This window comes from Haliotis asinina, chromosome 7, assembly GCF_037392515.1.
Source record: "Haliotis asinina isolate JCU_RB_2024 chromosome 7, JCU_Hal_asi_v2, whole genome shotgun sequence".
Classification (NCBI taxonomy): Eukaryota; Metazoa; Mollusca; class Gastropoda; order Lepetellida; family Haliotidae; genus Haliotis; species Haliotis asinina.
Window position 1 is genome coordinate 52,657,238 of NC_090286.1, and position 15,636 is coordinate 52,672,873.

The window sequence follows — 15,636 nt, forward strand, 5'->3', positions numbered from 1 at the left end:
GCTGAGTCTTAGTAACTCAGTTGTGAATCAACTATTATATATAGGAGGACACTCAGATCTCATATTACTATGTGCCTGTATTACCAGACATAGCTTCCATGATGTTCTGGTGTCCTCAAAGGGAGTCCTCACGATGGGTATCACTTGTATAACCTGCTCTAGTACTAGGAGACATGTAGAGTGGAAGGGATTCTATTGTGTACTTGTATCCAGCATGATACATATATAAGATGTAGGGGACTTTTTCTGTCCTCTTATGCCAATGGCACAGATGTATCAACTTCTGAGGACCTTTGCTTTTCTGATTTCCTGCACATCATGCAAGGACAATATTCATGAAGGATGAAAGATTGAACTTTTGGCATTCTGGTGTGATGAATAACAGAAAGGGTTCTACAGGCATACATTTTTATTAATAATATGAGCTACTAACACCATTATCAAGCAAGTAACTACACAGAAAAAAAAATAATAAAGAAGTCATATACCCATACAACTCTCCCAGTTGTTGAATGTAAGACTTGTTACATTGTTACATTTCTATAATTGTTATGAAGGACCAAGTATGCATACTTAGGACCAATTCTTCACCAAATCCCAACAGGAAGACACGTATGGGTACTTTGCAGCTAATCTGCACCAAATACAAACAGATATGCACCAATCAATTATGTCCAGAAACCTTACTGGACCGACTGCAAAGGAATACGCCTGGTAATTTGTTGCCTGCTCACCTAGCTGGTCGTTGCCCTTCTGCACCTTGATGTTCTTCTCATATGAGGTGGGAATGGCATCCGTGCTAGCTGTCCTCCAGCCCCGGGTCAGGCTGGGGGATGCCAGTGGGGACATACCAGGGGAGGCGGTACTGCGGGGTGTCGAGGGGGGCGAGGACACACCCTTAAGGTCACTTGAGGTGAGGAGGTCAGATGAGGACGACACCTCGCTGTCAGCACTCTCTGACTTCCGATGAGCTACAACCACACGTGGGCTCAACTGAAACAGAAACATCACCATAGTATTTATGATGTTGCAATGACCGCATAGAAAGGATGTTACAGGGCATGATGCTGCTGAAAGAAAAACATCTACACAGTACTGCAGAATTTCTGTGTGACTTCCCATAATCACTTAGACCCCATCTTGACTAGAATACTTTTCAAAATGGAGTCAGTGCTGAGTCCAATTCACTTTTGACTCATGTTTCAATTATGTCACCATCTCATCATCAAAAGCAGCATAAGATGTTCAGTCTTGCATCTTTTCCATGTTACAATCTTATTGAGTGGTAGTCTACACAGAGGCTACACAGAGGCAAATGAATGATAAATAATAATAGGGGTATTTAAAAAGCACCAGTGTCCACCCACAAATGCAAGCTCATGGTGCTGAGAACCTAAGTACAAGGAAAATTAAGGTTTTAGTCAAGAAAAGCATCAGTTGTTTCAAAAAGGTTTATGTGTAATGGCAAAGAGTTCCATAGAAGTGGAGCAACATGTTGAAAACTTTTCTACCAGTAGATATTGATCTTGAGACTGAAGAGTCCTGGACAGAACATACTGGGATAACATGGATGATAGATATGAAGGAACAAAATAGGTTAGGCTCAACACCATTTTGAACAGTAATCATTTCATCGTGTTTAAGCTTTGTGTAGGAGGAAAGCCCAGACATTTACTCCACTGGGGCTATCCATGAGCATGGGTATGTTGCTGATACAAAAAGAACAATAACCAGGGTGAACAGATATTCAAACTGATCTTAGGGTTCTGGTGTATCCAAGGGACATAACTCTGCACAATCCTGGCACCACAGAATATGAAACTACCAGTGTCCTCCCAGCTACCACTTTTGACCAGGGCTTATACTTTCGAAACTCTTTTAGGCCTAAGATAGTCGTAACTTAATATTGATGTATGGTACTTGTGACTCTCTTATGACTAAGGAAGCTTACAAAATATAGGCCCTGAGGTTGCTGGGTAGGCAAAGAAATATTCTTTGTGCCCCACCTGTTTTTCATAGCAGCACCAACCATATAGATGCATGCTCTATGCAACTCAGCCACTATCAAATATACTACCCATCAAAAGTTCAGACTCACATATGTGTACACGTAGCCACTTACTTCAGTCAACGGTTCTGAATGAGATTTTGAAAAATACTCCACAATATTTGAAGGTGCTGTTTACACATGAACTAATGTATTGTAAAACAAATTTGTAACGTTGAAAAGATTATTGTCATGAGTTTAATAAATAATTAAGCTCAGTGAAAATTGGTGAATTCTTAACAAAACTTTACACCATGCAGCTGTTCACATGCTTTTCTGTAATTTGATGCATGATACTCGTGTAATTTATCTACATAAATGTTGCAGTTGGTTCCCCCAAGTTAGTGAAATTCTTTGCTGCAACCACATATTCATACTACAGTGATTGCTCTAAGTTAGTCTAAACTTTTGATGGTTAGTATCAATGCATATCGACGACCGTAAAGTCACTGGACCGCCACACTTGCTTCAAGTCATTAAAACACAGATAAAACATCAATATCCACAAACAATAAGTTACAAATAAATGTAATTCAACTTCAAACAGATATATCACGACCAGCTTTAAGTACAGAGAGCTCTCACCTGCAGTCCCTGGATACAACAATGAAACTTTCTTTCTCCCTAGTCCCCTAGACCTCTCTCTCATCTACAGATTTGATAAGGGCGGCTAAACACTGGCTATAAATACATCTGGCTTGACATCTCATCAAGACATGGTTTGGACTCTGCCATATTACAACTCTTTCAAACATTCATCTGCCAGGGCAATACAGCCAGATCGTGTGTAACAAATCTGGGTATTGATTCAAGACAAGACTGAAATACACTGACCCAGTGGTGCATGTTGATCACGATTACACTCAATGTGTTGCCCAGTTGATATTTGGGCAAGTCTTGTTCAAGGATGTCAGACTGATAAGAATGATATTGATTTTTTTTGTCCAAACAAGCTACCCATATATTTTTCACTCAACTCACAATACATATTTGGCAGATATATATCAGTCGTATAATTGCTGAGTTTTAAAAAGTTGCTTGAACACAGGATATCCATTAAGAATGGAACACTTGGTCTAAAGTCTAATAATTATTTTAAAAAGTTTCTTACTTATTTATATGACTCATTAGGCTCTATGCAGTTACTTCCCAGGGTTAAACCCGTTGATGTTCCATCAAAAATATTTTTTTGTTTTTTTCATTTTCAAAAGGAAACCTGACAACTGTCATCCATTATCTGAGCTGAAAGCGCCACTCCAAAAGTCGTCCACAAAGTCGTGGTTCCAACTTTCAAACATGAACCTCCTTGGTTAAGTCATGATATCGACTTACTCAGTGTGCACTGGTTTTCACTTTTATACCGAGATCAATGCGAAAAAATATTGACATCAATTCTTCACTTTGCAGTCGAGGTCATATGGTACCAAATACATTGCTGAATACCAAATAAATGTGCCTCATAATGTCAGATCGACACCCTCCATGAATGAGTGAATAATTGCTGTACCTTGAGCAAGATGTAGAGCTGTGAGAGATGCTGACAGCACAGCACTTTCACACTTTCAGCTCTTCTGGTTAACTTCTTCATCTGTGGTTTATGTAATTCTCAATGCATGTGCACTCGGACACAAATCTGCATATACAACTCATCCATCTAAAACTTAGCTTGGAGAAAGAGGAAGTTGGAAATCAAGATGTACTGCCATTGTGAAAATAATTAATGTGATATACAGTCAGGCCGCATTATTCCAGACACTTCTGTTTTTCATTAAAAATGTTCAGATAGTGAAATGTACAGACTACTGAAACAAACACCACTTCAGTAGAGTTACTTCCCTTTGACATACTGAGACAAGAACATACTAAGGTATACATGTATCAAATGACTTTATTACAGTTTGTAGATATAACAATTTGAATAATAACATAACAATCAATCAAAACAATGCTTGGATAGATTATTCATAGTATTACACATACCAATCAAAACTCAGTCACTCACTTGTGTTGAACGAAATCTCCAATAACAGTCTGTTTGGAGAGTGGCTTGAAAGACGCACGCATGCTGACCACTGTCTCCAAGTTTTTATCATAGAGTCCTTATAGGCTCTCATTTGGGTGACAGTAGGAACTGGTGTCGTTTTGGGCTCATTGTCGGAATCTTCTGGGTCGTTGTCGGCACTTGTGACCATAGATACAATTTCATCCGATGACAGCGAGGGGCTAGTTTCTGCATCGCTGTCAATGAAGTCATAAGAATTTTCAATATCACGATTTTCTTAGGGGAAACATTTGAGAAACTGATGAAGTTCTGACAAAGCCATGTCATCTTCATCAATGACAGTGTCAGATGGAGTGGGGATGATGTCAACATGACTGTAACAGTTCTGAATGGTGGAGCCCTGCATTTCTGACCAGGCAGTTTTGACGAAGCGAAGCGCTTTTCTGAGATTGAGTGTTTGTGGCAGGTCGTCTTCAGCACATTGGATGAAATGTTTCACGAGATATTTCTTGTAGTGGGCCATGAAAGTTCTTATGATACCAGCATCCACTGGCTGAATGTGCGATGTGGTGTTGGGAGGCAGGAAGTGAACTTTCATGTTTGTCAATTTTGACATTGGCACACTTATGACTTGCAGCATTGTCACAAAGTAAGATCACGTGTCGACCATGTGATCGCATCTGTCTGTCAAATGACTGCAGCCAAACGCAAGACATGTCTGATGTCATCCACGTTTTCTTGTTAAACCGATAGTGCACATACATTTCTGGATTAAAGTCTCTTCCAAAATACCTGGGACATCTCAATTTGCGATCACAAATGGCTTGATTTTGACTGTGCCGGTTGCATTTGCACAAAAGGCAATGGTGATCCTTTCTTTAGATTTCTTTGTGCTGGGCATTTTCTGGCTTGCTAGGGTGTGGTTTGGTCCGAGTTTGTAGAACAATCCTGTCTCATCAATATTGAAGATGTCCTCCACGTCATATTCTTTCAGAATGGCTTTCAGCTCCTCTCGTTCACGAATTACAGTGTTTTTGTCAGCACTAGCTGCTACCCTTGATAAACTTGTTTCGAAATTGAGTAATGTGATTTTGATTTGAAGCGATAAAGCCACCCGCGGTAATTGCTAAAATCATGAATGTCCATTTTGTTTCCAAATTCCTTAGCCTTTTCTCACAGGATATCATCCCTGACCAAGGTGTTCTTACTGGTCATTTCATTTGTCCAAACATAAAGAGCCTCTTCTAATTTTTGATGTTTAGCATTTTAGCATTTCCTGCCCTAGTGAAAGAAGCCAAATCTTCCGCAATGTTTAGCCATTTCTCCTTAATACGCCAAATGTCCGAAACTGTGCTCCGAAAAACTAATGACATGCTCAACTCAGAAGTGTCAGCTCAGTTGACAATTACCACTGAAGTCATCCAATGAAGACCAGCGCTAATCACAGGCGCTCATGAGGTAAGGCTATTATCCGGACCTTTTTGATGTACCACCGGATTAATGAAGCAAAAACCATGTGTAACTAGCTAATCTGTTACCGCTAATTAACATTTGGATACGGAGACTGAAGCATCAGATTAATGAATCAACAGGTAAAGAGTTTATATAGTAAATAGGATTGGTTACAGATAGCTACTGTTCGGATATCGCTGGAACTGGATTATTCGGGTCCAGACAAATGCGGCCTGACTGTATGTGATGTCTTTTCTGGTTTATGTCATCTTTCTGAATAACTCGTCTTAACAAGTGAATGAATGAGTGAGTGTTGTTTTATACTACTTTCAGCAATATTAAATTAATATCACACATTTTCACCCATGTTGGTAATGGCACCCGGGTAATAGTGGGTGAGTTGGGCTTGACACTACCTTCAAAAATAATTCAATGAGTGTAATTTCTGGTGTGGGCAGAATACCTCCAGTTTTATAGGAGGTTGGTGTGTGAACCTGTGTCTTTGCCATGAGAAGCAAATGCTTCGACCACGTTACTCTTTCTCCTGATGCCAGTTAACATATATGTAGTGCTGAAACTTCTATAATTGGTATGAACTTGGTGGTGACGATAACAATGACAATGACAATGATGATGATAATGATGAAAATACATTCATACTCTTATTTGTTATTATCAGCAAAGTAATAGAGTTTCACTGAACTACATATATCATACCACAGAAAAAGTAGTGTGCAGCTGAATCACACAAATGATATAAAAGAAATGTTGGTTCTTAAAACAAATGTGTTGATAATAACCTAAATCATTTTCTGCCTTTATTTACAGTCAGCTTTGCACATAACGTCAAGCGACAGTCCTCTGCAAAACAATCCCGGCAATAATTGATCTTGCACAACAGCATTACCCCATTGCATGACACTAAACATTCAGACTGAAAATGCAATGATTCACAATTAGGCTGTCGGCTGTCTAGTGACAGCCAGGGCTTACAAATGAGGAGAGAAAATTTGATGAAGTCCTTATTTGACCAAAGAGCTAAACACATAAAACAAGTTTCCTCAAGACAATGGTCATTATGTCACACCCATTCACTCACGACACAAATGCTGTAAATTCCGATAGTTTTTTTAGCACCAAGGGAAGGGGTAAAAGGTCAGGAAACTTGTTTCAATATGTTTTTTATACTCCAATGTAAAAGCCATTATTTGAGCTGATAATGCTGACAGAAGGGACATTGCTGAGCAAAAATCAATAACAATGATAAATCAGTGGAGTGAACTGGTCAAAGTTGATTTAGATTTGTATTTAATGGTGCATAAATGTCAAGACTGTCCAAACAGAGATATATTTGTCTCATTGGAGCACATTCCTGGAAACAATAAATGCTCTGAAGCCAATGAAAGTGATGTTACACTTCCAAGGATTAAACCACTATCATGTTTTTTGCAATCATCTCTGAAGACTGGTGTTGAGGAAAAAGCCACAATTATCTGGCTGGTTTAGTGTAAATATTAAAGTATATTACAACTTCCAGTTTTCCCTTGAATGGACAATGGCCTTAAAATATGCTTCTCATAAAAAGGTTATAAACAACAGGTATGTTCACATGACTTTTGCCAAATGAACAAATTGGATGATCCTTCAGAACAGAACTCGGGTCTTTACTGAATCACACTAACAACTGTGATAAATGACTTACCATCCATAAAGCACATAACTGGTCAAGACAGAAGTGTTGGGAACTTTTATCTTCAGTAGAAGAATTCCCTTAAGATAATCTCCCAACCAATATGATACTATCTAAATTAATTATCATGTTTAGACTGCCCTCAAACATCCAAGCAGAAATTCACATTTTGCTACAGCCAATCCAATCTGTGGTGTCTTCACTGTGGCAAGTACATGCTTTTAGAATGAACAAGGTCAAAATTCAAGAAGAAAATTCAAAATTAAAAAAAAATGACAGTGGTTGTTGTCACACTACATGAAACAGGATATAAGATAAGGGAAAGAAGTCATTTTTACAGGTCACATTGACTTATTAAAGACATCCTGGTTTAACTTACCCTAGATTCAAGTTCATAGGCTGGCGTCTCTGTGAGGGGTGGAGCTGCCGTGGGGGGCGAGGTGATAGGAAGAGGAGGAGGGGGCCCATCCTCCTGCAAGCATAGAAGTCACACATAAACACATGCTTTCACATATGGTTAACTGTCTTTCTCTTTTAGAACTAGGGTGAATTACAGTGAGAATCATCCTTTTCATTTAACATCACAGAATTCAGCTTTGCAGATTTAAACCACTCAGAATATCTGTTAGAATTGAGACTTCGAGAAAGCAAAGATGTGAACATCAAAGCTCACATTAGCATGAAAAATACCTGCATTTGTTAAAATTGTAGTTGAACATCAAAGGGTTTTGATCATCTGTGCAAATTTTTCTATTACGTTCTGTTTTACAAACCAGGAACATCGCTGTCAGCATAAACCTTCATTATAATCGTCAACACAATAGGTGTTCTGACAAATCAGGATTTGAGCTCCTGTCGTGGGATTCTGTCATACCTAGGGGGCACAACTCCTAGAAGAATCAGTGGCAAATTGACAGGCTGGGTTACTCTATAATTCTGTTGCAACTAATCCCTGACACTACAACACCCATGTGAAGTAGTTGATATCAGAGAATATCCCACTGTTGTAAACCACTGTGTATTACACGCCAGACAGAACCTATTGTGGTATACACTGTGTGCGTTTTACTGCAACACCTGATCTTATACATGTCTCGTCATACCATTGTTGGCTCAACCATATCAGCTTATGTGATCATGCCTTGTAAAAAGGACATTTGATAATTGCTCCACTAATATCTTTTTTTCTGTGTTTTGTTGAATCACAAGGACATTTTTCAAATCCACCTATGAGATATGACTGTCAAAACATCTGAGACGACACTAGACATATCATAGCAATAAAACTAGCAATACTCTAATGGTCACAGATCTAATCTCATACTCTTTGTTATTTGACAGTGTCTTGGAAAGTATATTAACAGATAAAGAATATATTGCCCATGGGATTCCAGTTCAAAGCAGATCCCCGAACACTATGCCTGTCACTGCAGCTGACTGACATGAAGATCTGATTGTGACAATATACTTGTCTGTGTGTGACTGCCTCCATGGAGATGGGGACAAAATGTCTGTCCTGGGAGTCGACAATCAAGGTTCCACATGCACGTCATATCAAAAGTAAATTTCTTGTTGTTGCTCTGACTGACTCTCAGCATTAGGGGATAAGAAAACCAGACTGTTTGGCTCAGAATGAATATATTGTATATGACCACAAATAAGCTGACATTTGTGCTTTAAGTCGACTTTATCTCACATGAGTGTCATCATATCCTGATAGCAGTTTGTCTTGCTCATGCTCTTGTCTACTCATACATCCATCCAAACTTGATGACTTCAACTCTATAGGTGAAATATTGTCTGCTTCCGTCCTAAAAACACATAAATCCCTTGTATCTTTGACTTGAACATACATTTAGTATCACCGTGATTACACAGTACCATTTAGGAAGTGGTCAAATGCAACATATGTCATATTTGGGATCACCACTCATATCCTGGCATCAAGCAGCATTGAGGATGAAAATTAGAATTTATTCAAGTTCGGTAGAAGCATCAGTTCTGTGTGTGGACCTGAGGTAACATGTAAGTCAGACATGCCCTGAGACCTTTCGCCTCAAAAACAGACAAACCAATGTGATGTGATATCTCTGAGAATTGATTTACTTAAGTCCTGTGTGTCCCGCCATTGGTATACTCAATAATTGTCAGAGCAGTGATGAAGGTCTTTCAGCATTTTGTGAGTGAGTGAGCGAGTATGGTTTTACATCACTTTCAGCAATATTCCAGCAATGTCCATGCCAGGGACACCGGAATGGGCTTCACACAGTGTACCTACGTGGAGACAAGAGAATGCTTTAACCACTAGGCTACCCCATCGCCCTAAATTTATCTAGGCTTGCTCAGGAGCAGATACTCAGACAACACTCTATTCTCTGAATAATTACACAATGGCCAATTTACATTATCACATTTACTGATATGTTTTAGTGTCTTTCTAAGACAGATGCCATGCAGGAAGAATACAAAAAATGATTAATTTGCAAATGTTAAAAAATACTTTTGAATGAAAGAAATATAACTTGCAAGACCCAAATTATGAACAAATTAGGGGATATATTTTGATTCCAGTACTGGTACAGGTAGCTGGAACCTAGACTGTATTTCTCCATACACTTATCAACCCAGCTTTAACACTGTAAGTACCTGACAGTAACGATACAGTAGTGCTTACACAACAGCGACACAGAAAAGGTTGCTGACTTCCATAATATAGATGTCCATTGTTATCTAAAAGAGTGCTGTTAAAGGTTTGCAGAAAAGTATTGAGACAGTCAGAATTCTTGAAGCCACAACTTATCGTAATCTCCACACAAAACACAGAGTCTACTGTGAAATCCAAATAATACATCTGTGCAAATTACATCCTGTTTGTTGCCAGACGGCTGCCCTAATCTGATGAGACCACAACAGCAACTCTCCAGCACATACATCAAGCAAGGAAATCAGTTTTTGGTGTACAGTAAACATGTTTAAAATGAACTTTTGTATGGAACCGTAAAACCTGTTTGTTACAAAAAACACCAAAAAACCACCAATTTCTCAGCCATATTATTCTCCTCTACTATCCATAATTTACACATCACAGGGCTCATAAACATAAACTTTGCGCTAAGATTCATATCTCTTCAACTCATGCAAGACAATACAAGGGCAATATTGATTTTAAATCCACTTCATGTAAAACATCAGGGTTTTTTTTTATCAATTATAGTGTTATAGAGAACATGTAAATTTTATGTAGTGTTAAACTGTAAAATTCCTTAAAAAATTACATGCTACAAAATATGGATTTGTTAGAACATTTGTTAGAAAATTCAGTGTGCTTTATCTTGTATTTGATTACATGTGATCATATGATCCACTACAGCAAGGAACCTGGGTCATTTGAAGTTCATGGTAACCCATCAGTGCACCTTAACCATATTCTTTCCAGTCATGTTGTGCTGTTACTAGATGGTACCAATTTTTATCCTACCATCATCATCACATTTCATTAAATAATCAACAATATATATCATTTTATCCTAATTTCAAGACATTACATTTTGATGCTTACAGTATTACCAGATATTGATAGACACTGTTATAATCTTGCCAGCATTATCAAGATATTTTCCAAAATATAATAAATATTTGTTATGCCATTCAATCTATCTAGTTGTCATACATTGAATAGTATCAGTTAACTCATTTGAACATACAAACAAGGGATAAAACCTATTAGATGTTAAGAGATGAATGTTAACACAGGGTGCATTGAATGCTTGTGACAATATCATGGCCAGGTTTCCCTGAATTGACAATAAACAGTGGTGATGATACCACAGGACACAAGGACGTGTCTGGGGGTCCTTGAGAGGCAAAGTATATAACAGATTTTGTGCAAACTTGGGATGCTAACATGTTCTCAGTTACTTTATTTGTAAATGCTACTCAGTATTACAGGGCTCGATTTAGTGCTTTGTTACTTAAACAGGTCTAACCCAATATTACAAAGTACAGCGAAGTTATTAGTATAACTTCAATGCACCAGGTGCAAGTCAATTTCAAAGTGGGTAAATTTCTCAATAAAAATCCAAATATCTTAAATAGCATATTTCTTTCATTACATATTGCAATGAAAGGAGTGCAACTGCATTTGGCAGGTGCAGCTATGTTCTTATCTTGGTTGACATGGTCCATGGACCAAAACTTGTGTCAAAACTAGTGGTTAAGCCATTTGATCTGTCACAACAATGTAAAACTAAATATTCAGGCCATTTGATCTGACCCAATAATGTGAAACTAAACATTAAACTTCTTGTTCCTGTTGGTCCTGGTATTACCTAACTGCAATATTAGATCTAGACTCCCGTTGTTGATCATTGGATTGTCCAGTCTAGACTCTGTTAGTTACAGACCGTCGCCATATAGCTGCGATAATGTTGAGTGCAGCATTAAAAAAAATACAAAGGAAGTCAGTTATAACTATATGCCATATGATAAACAAAGGTAAACTTCTTCATTTGAGGGGTGTTGGGGATAAAGCAACCACTTGTCACACTGAAGACATGGCATTGATTCTCCACATGGGTACAATGTGTGAAGCCCACTACTGGCGTCTCCCACCATGAGATTGCTGGAATATTGATAGAAGTGGCATAAAACCATACTCACTCACTCACTCACACATCCTCACTCTTCATTTGTGAATTTTTAGTGACATCTGCTACAGAAATGGAGCTGAATACCTGCCTCTGAGCAGGTGAAGATAAATGATATTATCCTACACAAGCATGTTCCTGATACACCACCAGCAGGCTATAATTAAAACTGACCAGTAAAGCTCTTCTAATGCACAGTAATTCAGCAAGACAATGCACGAACCAAAGCAATCAATCACAGTTTCCTGACAGAATTGTTAAGAGACTGCTTCTGAATGAAGTTACACATCACTTACGCAATTACGCAATGTTAATTCTTTTTTTGGATCAAAATGGAGACAAACTTTTTTTGAAAACATGTTCCTGAACAAAAGTGAATGACTGAGTTTGGTTTCAAAGTAAACTTTAACAGTGTTCCAGTAAAATCACAGAAAGGTACATTTCTCAGTTAAGCCAAACTGGTTAAAAAACAACTGACATGGATATGGTGCAGACAAAAATAGGAATATAATTAGGGTAAATTGGGATTCAAACTTGGTTCCTAGCATCCACAAAGGACACAACTCTGCACAAAGAACTGCCCCTTTTTAGACAACTGGGCTACTCAAGCCTCCACCTTGAACAAGAAAAGTCACTTAGGTGGGAATGTAAATATATCTGATTGAGATGACCTTTTCAAATGTTCACTGAGATGACAATCTCATACAGGTTACTGCTTGAGGCAATATAACTTGGAACAGTCATGTTTCAAGAATGTTGTGTGTAAAATGTGTTGTGTTTTTACTTGAAACCTGTTACATATTTTGTTTTACAATTATAATTGGTACATGTATGCATTCTGAAAAGCTGAAAAGGCCTCAAATTTATAACAACCCCATGACACATGGCATATGAACCCTTCTGGTATTTCATCTTGTAATATTTGTTTTCCAAAAAAACAACATCATTTGACTACTGGACATGCTCGTTAGGAGGAAAAGAGAGTAACTGTATTAAACTGTTTGACCTTACACAAATGAAACTGTATGTTTTAAAACAGACTGAAAAAGTCTCTGACACAACTCCTGGCCACCATGACAACCTAGAATATTAAATGGTAGAATACTGTACTTTATTAAAACTCATTATCATGGTAAGAATGTCAAGTGATACACAAGTGAGAGAAATCTAAACTCTACAAACAGCAGATCCTGGCACCAAAGGGACTTAACTCAAAACAGAATAGCTTCAATGACTTTGGCCTCCTTACACAGTTGTGAACATATTCAATTTCTCAAAAATGAAATACAACTCATAAACTTCCATTAAAACTAACTGAAGGTCAATTCAAACTGAGATGTTCCAATTCCTTATACTATTTTCATTGTGCTCTTAATGTTTTCGGACCTATTATTCAAACAGACACAAGATAAATTCATAGGGTCAAAAGCATTTGCCTTAAGAACATGAACCTGATTTGCAGAATAGTCAATCTCACTAATATTCTCATTTGGGTGTATTGCAAACAAATTAAAAAATGGATGGCACATGATATTGTAGACACCTGTGGGCATCTATGTGAGGTCACACAAGCACAACTACTTGGAATTACTGCCATTATATAGGTTGGTGAAAATATGTTTTGTATCAGGAAAATCACATGTTTCAAATGGTTACGTTGCTGTGTCACAAGCAAAACAACAGCTGGTTATCTGACCAGTGTGGGTGAACAGTACTGAAATCAATAATGATTCATGAATATTCATACATATACATTAAACATTGAAATTCTGCCACAATTTACTAAAAAAAGTTATTTAGTGAGCATAATGAAATATAATACATGTTTGAAGGTACATTTTTACTCACTGCAAAGTTTATTTCAAATAGCTAAAATAATACATGACAACATTAAATATTATGATAATATAAACACTATGATTATTTTTTAATAATAGAATATGTATTGCAACTGGTCTTCAATATTTACTCAATACTGACATTCTATAAAATCATTGTTATCCACTTTCTAATAAAAATTCTGGAGGTCTATGTCAAAGGTAATATACATTAACAATTAACTGAGCTTCATGTACAATCTATTATAATGACCGTTCAACCATATGCATATACACAGTTTTGCAGCAGTACAATACCTCAACCAACAGCTGTGACCTTCACCTTAAGCTAACCAGCTCACAGCTGTACCTACCTTATACCATTTGTACCAGTAATGTCCGATCATACTCACAACAATCATGTCAAACTACAAAAGAGTTTAGGCACTCCGTAAACCTGACTTAAACTTGGTAATTCCAACCTCCCAAACTTCAAATGTGTGTCATCCCTCACATAAAACAGAAGGTGACACTTCTAAAGTCATGCCTGACTGGTTCTCCCCACAGAGTACATGTATCACAGCAAATTTCAACATTACACTCCAATTTACCAATGACCCATGACTGGACTCATACGTTGAACGTCTTCCCAGGGACAATGACCGTGACTTCCTACAGCATAATGCATGCATTGTTACTCCGACACTGGACTGAAAGCAGATGAAGATCACCACTTTTTGCCTTCGATACCCTTTATCAGGCTTCCATGAAGCAACAGACTTTATCGCAGACTCCCAACATCATGCCCACATTCCCTGGAACAGGTGAGCCTCTGAAAATCAGCTTAGTACTATGTCACCAGTTGAACTCATCAATATATTGTAGTGGACAGCCAATGTACAGTCAGTAATTACTGGTGTACCAACATTGCATGTATCATATGGGCGGAGGACTTCAAATGTAGGGTATTATGGCCTACTTATGTCCGACGCGCTTCACTCTTTGAATAGGACATAGCACATGATTTATCATGCATGGACTTGCTATTGGTATTGGTATGTATTGTTAGTACCTGGATATATATGTGATTATGACATGACAGCTATATGTTCGACAAACAAAAACCTATGTAAACCTTGCTCATATATTGTGTCTCCCATACATATATTTGACAGCTATAGAAACTGACGCACCTTTCAAAATGTATATGATCAATAGCTCAACTCCTGTAGCTAAATGTTAGTTTTTCCCTTGCATACTTCTCAACTAACAGTTGAACGCATGAAAACATTGGGTGTTTATGAAAACATGACTGGGTTTCAGTATTCATGACGACTCTGAACAAATGTGAGAAATCCCTAATCAATTAATTAATATAACTGATCAATCATGTTTGGACTGCAACACTTATAATTAATCAAATACAATTATACATAAAAAAAAATCAAACTATTGAAATGCACATATTCCCATGGAAAAACAGAAAAAGTCAGTGCATTAAACTATTGCAGACATCAGTTCAGGAAGAAAACCACCAAAGCTCAACAACTTCTTAAAATAAGAAAATGCCATTGCCAAACTGAAAATGAACAGAACAAAATTTATCACTGCATCAGTCAGTGTTGTCAATGAGCGACATAAAAAGACATGGGACAGAAACCATATCCCTGTACTACTCCACAAGTTAGCAGGTTAGCTCCAACATTAGGCATGCATCTACATTTGTTCAATAGAATACCCTGCCAGAATCTGATAGCTTTCAGATATGCTACTAAAGATACTTTCAATTCTACTTCATAATCACCCTGGATTGAACATGGAGCAATTTGGCCTACCCAGTTTTATGACTGAAGGTCAGTGATAGAAAGGTGGAAATTTCTGTTGTAAGCAAAATATGTAGGTTTGTTTAAATATAGATACCAGGACTTAAGATTTCTGTACAAAATTAAAGGAACATAAGATCATTAATAGTGCAACAAAAT

At 37.6% G+C, this 15,636-nt stretch overlaps 1 protein-coding gene across 1 annotated transcript in view; it reads right to left on the minus strand.

Moving 5' to 3' along the window:
* LOC137291809 (multiple PDZ domain protein-like) overlaps positions 1-15,636 on the minus strand; it is a 256,863-nt gene that overhangs the window by 63,416 nt on the left and 177,811 nt on the right. The window contains exons 19-20 of the mRNA XM_067823344.1: positions 7,571-7,663; positions 735-993 (exon numbers count right to left, since the gene is read on the minus strand). Coding sequence (XP_067679445.1) covers positions 735-993; positions 7,571-7,663 — 352 coding nt within the window. The remainder of the gene's footprint in view (positions 1-734; positions 994-7,570; positions 7,664-15,636) is intronic.